Source organism: Rhinolophus ferrumequinum, chromosome 26 (assembly GCF_004115265.2).
Source record: "Rhinolophus ferrumequinum isolate MPI-CBG mRhiFer1 chromosome 26, mRhiFer1_v1.p, whole genome shotgun sequence".
Classification (NCBI taxonomy): Eukaryota; Metazoa; Chordata; class Mammalia; order Chiroptera; family Rhinolophidae; genus Rhinolophus; species Rhinolophus ferrumequinum.
In genome coordinates, this window is record NC_046309.1 from 17,272,542 (window position 1) to 17,287,911 (window position 15,370).

Consider the following 15,370-nt stretch of genomic DNA (forward strand, 5'->3'; position numbering starts at 1 on the left):
CTGTGACCCCCCCCCCCCCGTGGGACCCTCTGTGGATCCATGTGGGATCCTTCAGGGGCTGCAGAAGAGGTTTGGGGGATACCAAGTGCTCAGTTGCCTTGTGGGCCGCTCTGAGAGCTGGTGACACAGGGACTCCATGCCTGGGGTGGGGACCAGGACCGTGATGAAATCCGCGCACACACAGACACCAGAAACCTAGATAAACACGTGCAGTACATGTGTGCACAGCTCTGTGCTTTCACAGCCACACCCACCCCTCATGGGCGTATAGGCAGGGGACATACAGGCAACTTGCGGAGACATCCTTGTAGGAGAAAGAACATGGGTTTTGAAATAGAAAAATGCTTTCTTTGAAAAGAAAAATCTCTTTTTTAAAGAGAACTCTATTTTGAATTCTTTTTGTCACCTGTCGGCTGCGTGATCTTGGTGTGTTAGGGACCTTGGCTAAACGATCGGGGGACCCTGTTCTCATTGCTGGGTTCCTAATATTTCAACAGAAGTGAAGGGGGACGTGTTGGGCTGAATTGAGATCACCTGCCTGCTTGCTCAGCCCGCTTCTGCTGAAGCTGCTGTCTGGGGCCCGGAGAGGAGAGTTGGCTCCCTTCTCTCCTGGAGCAGCAGGCAGGCAAGGCTGCTCCTGAAGAAAAGGAGGCTGCGAAGATTACAGACCATCTCTTGTGTTCATTTCCTCCTCCAGTTATAACTTATACAAACTGTGTCCTCATCTGATGTACCTTGTGTGTGGCAAGGAATAAGCAGAGTGACCTGTGGTCAGCGCTCTGCGTGTGGACAGCTTGGAGCCAGCACTAGGGAAGCACTCGCCATTGTCCCCGCCTTTCGCCATTGTCCTGCCTGTTAGGACTCGGGGACCATGTTTTTCCAGGGCCTGTTTATCATGGCCATCTGCTTCCAGATGAGGGAGACAGTGCCACGTGTTAGTTAGGGCAGCTTGTTCTCTGAAGCCCGGTGTTCTGATATGTAAAATGGGGATGAGAATGACAGCTCCTACCTCGTTCGTAGACTTGCTGTGAGGATAGGTCACATGCACGGAGCATTTGTGTCCTGGCATAGAGTCGGCTGTTGGTGGCTGCTGCCCACATTGGGCATATTACATGCCTGTATAATGCACCTTCTTGTATCTGTACGTATGTACATGTAAAACAGATACTCATTTGGGATTGCCAACAAACACACACACACACCCCTCTCTGGCAAGATCACACTCCTTACCCCACGCTGTCACCCCCACGGCCAAGAAATCCTTTTCAGGGTCTGGCCAGAGTCTCTGTGAGACTTGGCTGGGGTCCAGGCCCTGGCTCAGATGTCTGTGTCTTGCATTATTGAGCTCAGGAGCTTTGTTTCCTCCTTGCTCCTGTGCTCAGCTTCTGGTTCTGTCTCTAGGCTCCAGACCCCTTCCCCATGGCGCAGGCAGCCACACCTGGGGAGCTAGGGCTCCCTTGTAGTCCCAAACAGGCCTTGGCTCTGTACAAGCACCTCTTCTGGTGCCCTGCTGGCCTGGGCCAGCTCCAGGCTGCACTGCGGCAGGTGAGGGAGGCAAGGCCCTGTCTCCAAGCGGGCAGGCTCTCCGTGGGGCCTGATTCCAGCCTGCCTCCTGGGGCACACGAGGGTTGGGCCTGTCCCTCAGGCCTGGAGTTGCCCACCCTGATGCTGGAGATGGAACGGAGCCGGAGGGCCCAGGAGCAGGTAGGGCCTGGCTGAGGGGTGTGGCAGAGTGCAGACCAGGTACCCCCTCACATCCTGACGCCCCATCTTTCTGCAGCTCCTGTGGGACTTGGAGCTGCTGACCGGGGCAGGGCTGGGCCTCTTCTGGCCTCCCCGGGCCCAGTTCTGTGGTCTGAGGGACCAGGCCCAGAGTGCATGGAGCCAGCACAGCAAGCCCCGTGGTAGGACAGGTGGGGGCTCTGAGCAGCTGACGAGTGGGGTGAGCAGGGTGAGTGGGGTGAGGCAGGGTCGGTGTGACATTGGGCGATCATAGTGGTGAGGGAAGTGGAAAGAGTGTGGGCACTGGAGACAGATGGACCTGGTTCGGATCTCTGTTCTGACGCTCTTTGTGGACTGTAAGCCTCTATTTCCTCAGCTACAAAATAGGGGAGAGAACAGATCTTTCTCTGATGGCTTCTAGAAAGACCGGTGAACTCCTCCATGTAAAAGGTTTAGTACCGTGCCTGCAGCACTGGACCAGCTTGTTGTGTGCAGGCTGTTACCACTCCACAGCTAACAACCCTCTTAGTCAAATCGACCTTGTAGTGATCCCTAGAAGCCTTTAGACATGGCTGCGGTGTGGGAGGAAAGCAAGCCTGGCAAGGCCCCAGAGGGCAGAGGCACTGAGGTCCAGAGTGCCCCGAGATGAGACTATGAACGGCCCCAGCCACAGGGCTGGAGGCTGGGCCAACCCCTCTAGGAAGGAGGGTGCTGTGCCCCCAGGCCCTGAGGCACTTTGGGCAGGTGGGCAGCCCTCTCTGGGCTGAGGCATCATCAACTGTAGCAGGAAGGGGTGTCATGTGATGACCACTGAGGAAATATCCGGTCAACATTGTCAGCCAGGACTGCAGGCTCCTCTGAAGGCTCGACTGAGCAGGAGGGACCCCTTTCCAAGCTCCTTCACCTGGACAGGAAGGGGAAAAGGTCACCCAAGGGCATGGATGCCAGGAGGAGGGGTGGTCCCTGGGGGTTGTCTTAGAGGCTGCCTACCTTACTGCGGGATGGTGCCATGGGGACTAGGCCACCTCCCAACTCTTCCAGAGTTCCAGGCTGTGCCCATCGCCCCAGGCTGGGGACTCTCTGAGCCAGAACCGTCCAGAGGGGTGAGTCTTTCTCCCAGGGAATTCTGTTCACTCTGTTTCCACACAAAGTGACCAAACACTGGCCCCTTTCCTGATCTCCTTCCATGGCCCTGCCCCGTGCTCCCTCCTCATGCCCCAGGCTCCTTTTGGGGCTCTCACTCAGCTGCACCCATATGGTCACTGCAAGCCCCTGGAAAGTGTAACCCCCAGTTCCAGCTCCCAGGATCCAATGGTGGGTACAGGGGCTGGGGCCTGTACTGAGGCCGCCATGGACTGAGTTTGGGTGTTGGGGTGAGAAGGTTCAGCGGCCTGCTGGTTGTGGGGAGACTGGCAGACAGGCTGCCCCCCTCCAAAGCCCAGATGCAGGAGGTGCATCTGAAGCAGCCTTTGCCCTCCTGCAGGGGGCAGGGGGCAGACCCATCATCAGCCCCGGATCTGGACAATGCCAGGAGTGAGACAGACGCAAGGTGGGAGAGCGCTGGCATTTCTGCAGAACCCACACCTGGTAGGTTAACAGGAGGGGTCGGCAGCCAGGACAGCAGGAGTCCCTGGGTTGGCATGGCCAGAGCAAATTGGGAGGAGGCAGGGAAGTCCTCGCCCGAGTCCCAGGATTCCAGTCCACTCCTCGCTCATTCTTCATCTCATACCTTTGTATTGGGTATCGGGCCACCCAGGGACGGCAGGGAGGTTTTGTGCCAGTTCCCTCTGATTGGTAGCAGCTGTCTCAGGCACTGTGTCTAGGAGGATCCTGAGTCCAAGCTGGGGCTCAGGGTAGAGAGCACAGGAATGATGGGAGCAGGCAATGGAATAGCAGCTCTGCGCTGCCTGTCGGCCACCCTGACGCCAGACACTAGGGATACACAGAGCACAAGAGAGTCTTGGCTCCATCACTCGGTCCTCTTCTCTGAGGAGACCACAGCCTCGTCAGACAGCATGACAATAAATAGGCAGTTAGAATTCAGTGGGATAGATGCTGTGAGCCCTGGATCTATTAATTTAAATGAAACAGACTCTCAAAGGATTTGTTAAATAATAAACTCAGCAAGTCCATAAGCTTTTAATTGTTCCATCCTGCAGATGAGAGGAGGAAAGTGCCAATAATTATGTTCTGACTGACAGAGCAGTTTTTACAAGTCTATGATCTCTGGGGAATACAGGGATATCAATTACAACATTATTACCAGAGAAATAAGGGACCTAATAAGACGACAGACCAGAATTACAGAGGTAGGGCGTTAGGGATTATTTTCACAATTCATGGCAATAATTTCTAAAGGCTTGGGAATCTTATCAGAACCCCTTTGTTCAGAAACTCTTCAAAAGAAAGCTTTATTTTCACAGAGAACATACTCATTTTGTTACTGTTATGAATATTCACACACCCATATTCGCATAAAGATGAAATGTTCTTGTGAAAGTTCTCAATTTAAGACCTTGTAAAATCAAATTCTTTTCAGTAGTTTTATGGATGCCGAGCGACTCTCCTTCCTCCACAGCTGCAAGGGAGCAGTGACATTTCATCTCCTTTTTTAGATTCCTTTTGTTAATTATGAAGACTTGCAGTTTTGAGGCCTGGTTCTGGCCTAAAATTTCACTTCTTGAATTTCATTTGGTTTTGCTGTCAGAAACTAAGAAAGAGCTAAAGAGGATTTTTCTTAATAGTAGTAGGGACGTAAGGTGCATACAGTGGCTTTCTTTATGGGCCTGGAAAAGCACATCAGGACAAAGTGGGGGTGTCCTTATGAGGCCCTTCCTGCTCCCAGGCATCCCCTGGTGGGGGAAGAGGGTGTGAAGGTTCCCATAAGGTGGGTGCCTGGCTGGGAGGATAGGGAAAAGGGCTGGCTGTTGGCAGGCAAACCTGACAAGCAGGCACATAGTAGGCTGTGTAAATAAAGGTGGATCGATGGGCAGCTCTCAGGGCACCTCCTCCCTTCCCGTGTGCCAGGGACTCCCTAGGCTTCTTGGTCCCAGTTCAGGTGGAATGTGTGTGAGGGGTTGGGACATGAGCTAAAGCTCCCAACACCAATCTTTCTTCTTCAGGTTGCTTACAAGAGCTGAGCCCCACCATCAGCAGTAGCTTTGGGGAACCAGGAAGCTCAGAGTTCAAGGTGAAGAGGTTGACGTGTCCTGGGCAGGGGCCTTCCCACGTTGGGGGCAGCAGAGGTGGAGTCTGCCTCCGCGGAGGCTGCTGGGGTGAGGCAGGGCCGCTGCCTGTCGCCAGGTGGGGCCATCAGTGAAGCACCTTTGATACTATATTACATGGTTTTAACATATTTAGGAATCAGGCAAGAGCCATAATAGAAGTGAGGCCCACAGGGCAGCCACAGGGGTTTCCAGGCTCTCCTGGGGGAAGTGGCCCTGGCACAGGGATTCCCTCACAAGCCTGGGACAGACTGCTTTTCTTTCCCAGGATCTGGACCAGAAGGAAGAGAGGGGCCAAGCAGAGCCCACAACCCAGAGGCCCCGTCGACCATCATCAGGGAGCCTACAGGGGAGAAGGCTCACTCAGGAAGCCCCACGACTCTCAGGCCTGCCCTCCCAGGGCCTGCCAGAACCCCCAGGTCCCCCTGAGGGACTGGGCTGGAGCCTGGGCCAGGACAGAGCTGACCTTCAGAAACTGCTGATAGAGATTCCTCAGGGTCAGAGAGAAAAGACAAACCAGGGTCAGAGTGGAGAGGCTACTCAGTCTCTGATGGAAGAGGTCTCTGGGGGTCCAAATCGCCCTGAGTGCCAGAGAAAGGAGGCCCTCCTGGAACGGAGTAAGGAGACCCCTCAGGCTGAGGAAGTGAAGATCCTTCAATCTTCTGGAGGCGGTGGCCAGATCTCACAAGCCTGGGAGGTGGCTCATGGAGAGGCGCCTACACAGCCCCAAGAGAAAGGCGACTCCCTGGGAACTCCGGGGGACTTCTGCAGGTCTCTGGGAGAACAGGTGCCTCAGCCTGGGGGAAGGGAGAGCCCAGGTCCCTCGGGAAGGAGCACCCAGCTGATGCAGGACAAGAACGAAGGCCAGAGACCAGAGTCAGCACTGGCCTTGGGAGAACAGGGGACCGGCCTGGAGGAGGCGCCCGCTCCTCTTCCGTCTCCGAGGCCCCCGGCCCCGCCGCTGCTCCCAGGCCCCGGAGCGGTGATGCTAGCGCCCCTGAGCACCGGGGCCTCTGGGCAGCAGGAGCGCCCTACAGCTCTCCCAGGGCACCCAGGGCTGGTGAGCAATCGGCACGGGCTGCAGGACTCGGGGGTAGGCCCCGGTCCGGCGGAGCAGCAGGTGGGCGAGGAGAGGGGGCTGAGGGCGGGTGGCTCCGCGAAGCTCCCGGGCGCCCTTGGGGAGCGGAGGGGCGGTGCTGAGGCCCCCAAGGCCTCGAAGGCCGCGTGGTCCGAGCCCCCTGGTACGGAGGCATCGGTGGGCGTGAGCACCGCGCAGCGGGAGACGGCCCTGCAGCGACTCCTGGAGCTGCACCGCGCCGCCAAGCACCGGCGGCGACAGGACCGTGAGCAGCAGCGGCTCCGGGTGCGTCCCCGAGCCAGGCGGGCCAGCTGGTGGACGGGGCCCCGAGGGCAGCCGGCTGGCCGCTGACAGCTGCCTCCCCCAGGTCCTGGAACGGCTCCGCATCGCCAGAAACCGCCACTGCCAAGTGCACCCTCTAGCGCCCCCACCCAGCCCGGCTCAGCTCCCGTCACAGGTAAGGCCCCCAGAAGGCGGTGAGGGCCGGGAGCGGAGCTGGGCACGACCTGGGCTCCGTTGAATGCGTGTATCACACACTTGCGCTGTCATCCACCCAAAGCAGGGAGGGAGAGGAGCCGGGGGCGGGGGGGGCGATGAGCGGAGGCGGGGGGACGCGAGTCTGTCCCGGTGCTGCCCTCTGCTGGCCCCGTCGAGCCTTGGGCGGGAGGCGAGGGCGCTCAGCGCTCCACCCTGCGCAGGAGGACGCGGCCCGGCAGCGGCGCGCCCTGAGGGAGCAGCTGGAGCGCGTACACCGGGAGCGGACTGGACGGCTGCGGGCCCTCAGGGCCAGGTGAGGGGGCGAGGGGAGGCTTGTGGGGTGATGGCAGTGATGGCAGTCCCCTTTCCCTGACAGCTGGGGTGACAGGCCACTCTCTCCTCAGGAATACCCAGAACTTTCAACAGCTACTGTGGTCCCCTGGCGCTGAGGAGCCTGCGCCTGGAGAGTAGCGCTCACCCTTCTCAGCCCCCCTAACCATTGCTGAATCCTCAAAGGGATAATCAAAGAGATGGGGGTTGAGGAAAAAGCAAGAGGGCAACCTGCAAGTATGAGGTCGTTTCAAAGGCCCAGGACGCGGGCCTGGGAGAGCCAAACACACAGACACACACAGCAGCTTCTTCCCACCTGGTGGGGCGGGATTTCTTCTTCCCGTCCCTAAGCCCACTGCCAGGCCCAAGGTCAGAGGACCAGGTCCTTGGGGTCAAGCAGTTCAAAGGCCCCGTTCTTGCGAAAGAATGATTCAATGCGACACATCTTGCAGGAGACCGGTTCTTGCTTCACGGGGGGGCCTGGGAAAAGATGTCATAGGCCAGTAATGGGTCCCTGAGAAAGCAACTGGCAGAACCAGGCAGCCCTCCTGCCCAGCCCTAGAAATCTACCCTTGTTGTGTACTTTTGTCAGTGTGAAGAAATAAAAAGAAGTGCTTCTGAGGAGTTGGGACTATGGGAAAACGGAGTGTGCTGGGTGCCCAGATCAGGAATGATGGCAGAATACCAGTCAGCCGTGTGCCACTGTGCCATCACTGCTCCCAGCTTTAGGATCCTCCAGAGTGGGGTGGCGGGACACCCAGCCCTGCTCACCACAAAGACAGAGCAAGACTTCTCTGGGACGGCTGGAGTTTTCTACCTACTGCTCCCCATCTGGAGCTCACCTCCTGCTTTCGTTGGAAATTGCTCCCTTTACTGCCCCTTTAGAGCCCTGGGGAAAGTAGGGGGACTTTGGGGGAAAACTTTTAACTCTGTGCATCCCCAACTGTCCACCGGTTCTGTGCAGGCACTCCAGCAGCTGGAGAAAGGGACATGATTGAGTAGTTTGCTTGACATTCATGACCACAAAGAGCAAAGGGACACTCAGCATCACCCAGCAATCCTGCAACACTCCCCGGCATGTTCCTTCTCCCTTGAGTTTCATCTCAAACTACACCACTGTCTTTGCTCCTCCCCCCTCCCCGCCCGCCCCCAGCTGATGACCTTGACTGAGCATAACAGAAAAAGCAAACTCAGTCCAGATGGACAGCTTTCCCACCAACACCATGTCCCTACCCATGTCCCCTGCCTCCCTTCCCATCCGACTCCAGAACCTGGAGCTCCCTAGGAGAGCTCATCCAACCTCACGGCTTTAAAGGGCACCTATTTTCTAATGACCCTAAATTTGTATCTTCTGCTCTGACCTCAATCCAGAGGACTTCCGTAGTCACATACCTGACACCTCGAGCACATGGCCAACGCTGACCTGTCCTCACACACCCTCCAGCCCTGCTCCTCTCCATCTTACCTGTCGCAGCTGCTTCAGCCAAACACCTGGGCATCGCCAGTGCATCCTCTCCCCTTTCTCTCATTGACTCCATCAGAAAGTTCCATTGATTCCTCCTCCTCCTCCCGAATCTAATTCAGCTGTGTTGCTTATCACCCTTGCCCAAGCCATTGTCCTCTCTTGCCAGGACAGCTCAAAGCAGCTGCCTAACTCATGTGCCTGTCTACGCCTTCCCCTGAAAAAGCTGTCACCTACAGAACAGTCAGGGTGATTTCTGTTTTACGTCACCTGCTTAAAACTTTCCACTGGCTTCCCCTCACACTGAGAATCAACCCCGAGCTCCTCGTCCTTGTCATTTAGCCCTCAGCCTGTAGGTCCCCAGAGGCATTTTTCCTGCCCCGACCCCAGCCCTCCCTCGTCTCGTGGTGGAACTTGTCCCTCCTGGACATTTCCTTGCGTTTATGGACACCCCAAAAAGGAGCGTCCATGTCTCTCTCATGCCTCGTGCCCAGAGCACTGCCAAGCTCATGGCAAGTACCCATTTGTGAGGTGATTCCCAGGAGATTGGGGCTCACCCAGCTGCCAGCCATATGAGAAGTTGCTGGTGATGGGGAAGACGTAGCGCATCTCTGGGATGTCCAGTTTTCGGGTGTTGAGGTAGTTGTAGCGCCCCTGGAAGTCGTGGGAGATGCCTTCGTACAGCAGGGCCCGAGTGGCAGGCAGCACTGGGTACATTTCTGACTGAACAGGAGCCTTCAGGACAGGGCTAGGGGCCCTGCGAGGGACTGCTTTGGGGGCGTGTGGAGGTGAGGGTGGGGTTTTGGGGTACAGGGTGGGCAGTCTGAGGGGGAGGCGGGCTGCGGCCTTAGCCTTCTGCTTGGCCTTCACCATCGACCCATACTTGCGGTACCAGTCACAGCGCAACATCTTCTCCCTCAGGAGGTCCTCCTTCCAGAAGTTCTGTTGCACCGTATCCATGTTGAGTTGCCGTAACATGGTGGCAAGGGAAGGAACGGTACCCGGGTAGCTGCAGCTGAGGGGTGAGCACAGCCAGCAGAGTGCTTCTGACAGCAAGTGGCTGCCCAGGGACAGTCACCAGGCAACCAAGCCTCACCTCACACAGGGCCAGGGTTCTACGTGCCATGCCCTCAGCAGACCTCACATGCCTTGCTTCCTGAGGCAGCCTCAGGCCAGGGACCACTGGCTAAGAGCCCTGAGCCCCAAACCTCTTGCAAGACCCATGCCTGGTCTAGTATCACAAGCTTCCAGGTTTCCTGTGCTTTCTACTTCCATCCCTGAGGCTCAGGTCCCCTCCCAGCTAATACAGACTGAAGTAGGGGAGCCAGGGTCCCAGGCTCAAGCCTCCTCCTGTTCCTCTCTGCCGGAGCTGGCTGTCATTGATTCAGAGGACCAGCCCTGGAGTTATGGCCTTCCAGCACAATCTTCCTGGCCAACTCCTCTATGCCTGGGTCTTTGGCAAAACCTTTTCCAGCCCTGCCCATCTAACCCACCCCAAAGCGACCTCCCCCGTGTGTCCTTTCTAGCACCAAGCCTGGGTTTAGAGAGAAGAATGTTATTTTAATTTAACATCAACAATGACACTGTAACAGCCCACAGAAGAGGTAGTGGAAAGAGAGGACACTCAGCTTCCTGTTCCCTAACCAGCCTTGATTTTAATGGCAGAGCCCCAGTAACCGGGAAGCACCTCACCTGGCCTCTCGATGGAGTGGGAAGGGACAGGGAAGTGGACATTAGTGGCTGAGAACTTAGAGAGGGGCTGATGGCAAGCCTGGGGAGAGGCGGCAGGGCTGTGGGGAGTCCCCTAGCGCAGGTCCTCGGCCGTGAACATGCCCCTGGCCCTGCGCAGGATGGAATCCTTGGCGGCGTCATAGGGGTGCTCCTTGGACGGGATCTCCAGGACGGCCGGAATGGAGCGCTGGTGGGCATCAAGCGCGTGCCGCACCATCTCTGCGATGTACTGGTTGATGAGTATGATGCCAATGTCGTCCCGGTTCAGAAACTGCCTGTTGGGAGAGGTGAGAAGGGAGTCCAGGGCAGCACACTGGTGGGCTGGGCAACAGAAGGGCACCGCCTGACCCAGACAGCAGAGGACAAGGGCAAAGGCTGCTACTCAGCTCTCCATTCTCTCCAGAATCAACGGCACTCAGAAGCTAAGGGCCCTGGTGGTCAGGCGTCTACCTCCCCTGCCTGGAAGGCTCCCCAGGGAACTGGTAACGAAGATTAGGGTGCATGCCAGTGTATTCCATATGTATTAAGTTGGTGCAAAAGTAATTGAGGTTTTTGCAATTTAACCTTTTGAACCGCAATTACTTTTGCACCAACCTAATAAGGAGAGGATAATAGACATGTCTGTCCCTTTGCCTTTGCATAAAGGAGAAATGGAAAGATAAGGAAGAAGCTAAGTGGTTATCCATAGGGGTAGAGGAGGGAGGTAATGAGGTAGAAAAGGACAGGAGCGGGAGTGAGATTTCTCAATGTGTATACCATTTAAGTATTAATTTGCAAACCACATGAACACATTAACTTTCCAAAGGAAAACAAACTAAATATTTTTAAAAAGGGGCTGTCTAAAGTCCTAGAGGTCTGTGTTGATAAGGGCAAGGATGAATCAGAGGGGAAGTTTGGCATAAGCCAAAAGCACAGCATAGGAAGAGGAAAATCGTAACAAAGGAATCACACTTTCTGCACAGAGAACCTGGCAGTGGGATCTTCCTTTCCTGTGATTAACATATTTATTCATTAAAAACTATTTACTTTGTATTACAAAGATATACACCTGAAATTTATATGATGTCATTAACCAATGTTACCCCAATAAATTTACCGTGTTTCCCCAAAAATAGCTAGCTGGACAATCAGCTCTGATGCGTCTTTTAGAGCAAAAATTAATATAAGACCCAGTATTATTGTATTATATTATATTATAATATTATACCAGGTTTTATAGTAAATTTTTAAAAACTATTGAGCACCTACTCTGTCAGACACTAGGGTAGGTTAGACTTGATGATCGCTGAGGTCTCTTTTGGTTGGAAACATAGCAAGTTCTTAGAACAAAATGTGTCCTTCTCCCGTGACAACTTGGGTCACTTTACCAGGCTGCTTAGAGATCAGCAGAGATCAGCTTCCCAGGTCAGGGCCTATCATACCCCAGGCAGCAGGAACCTGTCTCAGCCGGCAGCTCAGGGCTGGGCTGTTTAGGGGAAAACAGATGACAATGCTTTTTTCCTGAGACTTGGCAACAGGGGCCCTAGAGAAGGAGTGAGGGGAAAAATAGGGGGCTGGCACCCTCAGTTCTCGTCACCAGGACACTGCCTGAATTAAGGGACATGCCTGCAGAAGGTAGGACACAGTCTTCCGCCCACTGTGCTCAGGACAATGGGAAATTCCCAGATACACTGGAGAGAGCAGCACAAGCGGAGTGTGGACCCGGCTTAAGCGGCAGAAAGGTTTGGGACAGGGTTCAGATCCATGTGACTCTGGTATGTGCCTTAACCTCGCTAAGCTTTAATTTTCTTATCCATAAGTGGGAATAATAACTCTTCACCTTCCAGGACAATTATAAGTCTCCAAGGGAGACGAAAATACAAGAAAGCCCGAGCCCAGGGCTGCCTAGGTGTTCATTGGGCGTGCGGTTCCTTTAGGGGTCAACTCGCAAAAGAGGCCAGTGCTGGCAATACCCGGAGCCTGCACTACTGGAAAACTAGGGGAACCCCTGCAGAGGAGAGGACACTGGCGCCTCCAGGCCTGGGCGCTCCGGACGCCCAGCTATGGAGGGGCAAAGGGGCAGGTTGGGCCGAGGGACGGCGCCCGTCACGAGCTCTGTTCCCCTTCTTTCCTGACACACGGTCATGTGAGGGGGGAGCTCGTGGGCCTGACACAGCCCCGGTCCCACCGAGCCCTCAAAGGGAACTTGGGGTGCGGAGGCGTCTGTTCCAGAACGGCGGGCGGGCCGAATTCCCTGACCCTCGAGGCCGAGATCTTAACAGAAGGCCCCCGCCTTCTCCCAGCGCTCCCACCAGGCAGCAGAGGGTCCCGTTCAGGCCTCGCGGGCTACCGTACCGGAAAGTGTCTTCGATCTCATTGATGGTTGTATCCTTCTCCACCACCAGGAAATTAGGGTGGCGGTTCTTGTTAAGCTCCCCAATGCCGCCCAGCAGGAAGCCGGTCACCGTGTCTTCATCTCCGATCACCGCAATTAGCTTTCCCCTGCCCGCCATCCTCACAGACAGCAGAGCTCAGCAGCGACCACCTGACGCAGCCAAAGCCCCGCCCCCGCAGTGCACCGCCTTTTGGGCCGCACCCCCCACCCTTTAGGCATGCGCAGTTCCACCATTCCGCCTCCCGGGACATGCGCATTAATAGCGAAACCGCCTCAATCTGAATACGCCTGCGCCATAAAGAGAAGCCGGAATCCGGAGACTACGAGTTCCAGAAGTCCGCGCGGCATCACGGGTTCGCTCTGGCGCTTGAGATCGTCCCTTCAACAAACGTGTTGAGCGCACTGCTGTGAGACGCTGAGACTGCACCGGAGGAGACGGTGTCTGTTCCTGAGGACACGGTCTGGGTCTGTATCGTGAATGTGTGTGTGTAACTATAGCACGTAGTTAACAGTTACGTATTTGTTCGGTTAATAAAAGGATGAACAAGTTGATACTGTCTGGTGAGGTCAAGTCAAGAGAACAGGCAATTACAAAGCAGAGTGTTAATTGCTAAAATGTGAGAAGTACGTGGACGCACACATCAGGGGTAACTAACCCGTGGGAAGGGGGGCGCTCAAGAAGGTCGCTAGTAGGATAAAGGGGATAGGAATTAAGACGAGAAAGGGGAACAGCCTCTGCACAGACTTAGTGACTAGAGAGCATACGTGCCAACAAGAAAGTTAAAGATGTCACCCCAATGAACTTTAATTTTTTAAAAAAATTTTTTTAAAAAGAAACTTAAAGAATCTGGAAGTGGTCCTGAGAACAGAGTTATCCTGAAGCCACCAAAGGATTTCAGGCGACAGAGTGATGGCGTCAGACTTACGTTTTAGAGCTAGCGTTGTGCAGACGCAAGACTGAAGGAGAAACCATTGTGGTAAGAGATGAGGGTGGCCAGAACTCCGGTAGTGACCATGGGGAACGTGGAGAAGCAGATGGAGTTGAGAGACAGGTAGACAGAATGGACAAAACCGGTTTTCGGATTGGTTGGTTGGTTTTGGGAAATGAAGTAGAAAGACCCCGGGGACTTCCAGGCTTCTGGTCTGTGCAGCTATGTGGCTAGGAATAACATTCCTGAGACTGTTACTTTGTGAAGTGAACGTGTTGAGGAAGAAATGCCCACTCTTTCCTCCTCCCTTGTTAACAAACCGGCACCCTGGCGTCTGGCCGTGTGATTTGGGAAGTTCGAGTACTTGAGACATCCAGATGGGCTGGTCTGCTGGTTGTTTGTACGATAGGCTTGGGCACATGTGGTTTGAATCTCAGCCCTGCTACCTAGACGTATGATTTTGGACTCATCACCACCATTCTTGGGGCTTTGGTTTTTTTCAGATAACAGTATGCCCACCTCATAGGCTGTTGGAATTCAGTGAGATGGAGCTGGTGATTGCTCAGCTCCCAGGGCCAGCCTGTGACTGGGGGAGAGCAGCTGGGCTGGCTATCCATAAACACGTCAGCACACAGGTGGAGGGCAGCGCAGCGTGCAGGAAAGCCCTCACGTGGTGGGGGGCGAGGCAGAGGGAGGGCAGAGAGTGAGGAGGGGTGTGTGTCGAAGCCCGTGGCTCACTGCCTGGCACGGAACTGGCCCTTCATGGCTACGAGCGGTTGGGTACTTAAGAGAACAGATCCCGCCTCAGCGGGTCTGTCAGGTAATAAGGCGCTGCGACCGCCACGTGCATCACAAACTCCTTCATTGAGCCGGCGTTTATCACATGTGGCCATGAAGAGGCTGAGGACACAAGATTAATGAAATATCATTTCTGTCCTCAACGACCTCCCTCAGAATTAAGGGGAGAGTGAAAAATACCACGGGGAGCGGAGTAAATGTACAGAAAGAGGGGTCTTAAAGGGCAGAATTCAGAGTAAGCGAGGGAGGGGAAGGGAAAGGAAAAACAGGAGCAAGGAGGCAGAGAGGCTACTAGTACTGAGTGACGAGAAGAGGGGGACTCGGAGCCAGCCTGCCACCACGCACTGCAGTGTCAAGGGACGGGTCGAGAGTTGGGGGATCAATTGGGTGAAACACCTCTTTGCTTATTCGTGTATTCATTCGTCACACTTGTCTGTGTCAGACTTCCCAGGGTCAGGAAGCTCCGTCTGGTGTGGGAGACCGACCCAAGGGTCCATAGTCACAGATCAGGGTAGTAAATGCAGCTAGGGATGTGCCCCAGGGAGTATGGGAAGTGGGGAGCGGTCCGGGAGCGGTCCAGGAAAGCTTCCTGTTGGACAGGAAGATGAGGAGGGTGGAGGGGCCAGGGTGTTCCCCGGCAGAGGCCCAAACTGCAACCTGGGTGCCTGGGAAACTAGAGGCTGCGGAGGGCTTGGAGCTGGAGGGCGCACTGGGGAATGAGCACACTGCCCAACTCGGGGGGCTTCTGGAATGAATAGGCGGGGAGACTGGACCTGAACCCAGAGGCCTTGGGTGCCTTGTTAGGAAGAGGAGATTTGAGGCTGAAGCAGGAGGGAGTCACAGAAGGGCCCTGAATTGGAAAAGGGCATAATCCCTTTAATGTGACCCTCTCTGGCTACGGCACAGAAGGCGGGTTGGAGGAAGCTCGCCGGGGCCAGGGAGGCTGGTGGGTCAGGGAGACTAAGTTAAGAGGCTGGTTCAGGAGGGCGGCCCTGATTTGACCCAGGACCTGGCTGGAGTGAAGTTTCCTGGATTTGCCTGCCTGCTGGGTGAGGAGCATTCCTGTTTGAGTCAGTGCTCACTGTTTTAAGGTCCTAATTTGGAGAACATCCTTGAGATCAGGCTAAATGGAAACTGGCCTCCCAGTAGTCCTGGGGCAGTTTTCTAGAACATAGTATCCACCTCCCCCCACACACACCCCCGCCACGTCCCTGGTTCTTTCTGCCAACATCCCAGACCTCACCA

General features: G+C 55.3%; 3 protein-coding genes across 4 annotated transcripts; 1 reads left to right on the top strand and 2 right to left on the bottom strand.

Annotated features, from left to right (window-relative positions):
- The first annotated feature begins 1,371 nt into the window (after positions 1–1,371).
- LOC117018270 (glutenin, high molecular weight subunit DX5) lies at positions 1,372–7,942 on the top strand. Of its 2 annotated transcripts, none has more exons than XM_033099194.1 (9): positions 1,372–1,704; positions 1,781–1,951; positions 2,764–2,825; positions 3,206–3,309; positions 4,845–4,912; positions 5,215–6,309; positions 6,392–6,481; positions 6,723–6,814; positions 6,906–7,942. In XM_033099194.1, the coding sequence occupies exons 1-9, from the start codon at positions 1,420–1,422 to the stop codon at positions 6,970–6,972; spliced, it is 2,034 nt and encodes a 677-aa protein (XP_032955085.1). In that variant the 5' UTR covers positions 1,372–1,419; the 3' UTR covers positions 6,973–7,942. The 2 variants fall into 2 exon arrangements, with proteins under 2 accessions (XP_032955085.1, XP_032955086.1); XM_033099195.1 differs by having other exon boundaries at positions 5,215–6,006.
- ATP6V1FNB (ATP6V1F neighbor) lies at positions 7,187–9,803 on the bottom strand. The gene is made up of 2 exons (XM_033099198.1): positions 8,851–9,803; positions 7,187–7,311 (listed from the first exon to the last, which is right to left on the bottom strand). Exons 1-2 carry the CDS (start codon positions 9,269–9,271, stop codon positions 7,202–7,204), a joined length of 531 nt encoding a protein of 176 aa, XP_032955089.1. The 5' UTR covers positions 9,272–9,803; the 3' UTR covers positions 7,187–7,201.
- A 125-nt stretch (positions 9,804–9,928) lies between these two features.
- ATP6V1F (ATPase H+ transporting V1 subunit F) lies at positions 9,929–12,586 on the bottom strand. Its single transcript, XM_033099196.1, has 2 exons — positions 12,359–12,586; positions 9,929–10,299 (listed from the first exon to the last, which is right to left on the bottom strand). Exons 1-2 carry the CDS (start codon positions 12,514–12,516, stop codon positions 10,098–10,100), a joined length of 360 nt encoding a protein of 119 aa, XP_032955087.1. The 5' UTR covers positions 12,517–12,586; the 3' UTR covers positions 9,929–10,097.
- Between the last annotated feature and the right edge of the window lie 2,784 nt (positions 12,587–15,370).

Excerpts from the sequence above, each read along its gene's own strand:
- ATP6V1FNB (XM_033099198.1), bottom strand. The coding sequence starts at position 9,271 with ATGTTACGGCAACTCAACATGGATACGGTGCAACAGAACTTCTGGAAG. Across the intron at positions 7,312-8,850 it reads CTCATATGGCTGGCAGCTGG|GCCCCCCCGTGAAGCAAGAA; the intron begins GTGAGCCCCAAT and ends ATCTTTTCCCAG.
- ATP6V1F (XM_033099196.1), bottom strand. The coding sequence starts at position 12,516 with ATGGCGGGCAGGGGAAAGCTAATTGCGGTGATCGGAGATGAAGACACG. Across the intron at positions 10,300-12,358 it reads GAGATCGAAGACACTTTCCG|GCAGTTTCTGAACCGGGACG; the intron begins GTACGGTAGCCC and ends CTCTCCCAACAG.
- LOC117018270 (XM_033099194.1), top strand. The coding sequence starts at position 1,420 with ATGGCGCAGGCAGCCACACCTGGGGAGCTAGGGCTCCCTTGTAGTCCC. Across the intron at positions 1,705-1,780 it reads GCCGGAGGGCCCAGGAGCAG|CTCCTGTGGGACTTGGAGCT; the intron begins GTAGGGCCTGGC and ends ATCTTTCTGCAG. Across the intron at positions 2,826-3,205 it reads AGCCAGAACCGTCCAGAGGG|GGGGCAGGGGGCAGACCCAT; the intron begins GTGAGTCTTTCT and ends GCCCTCCTGCAG.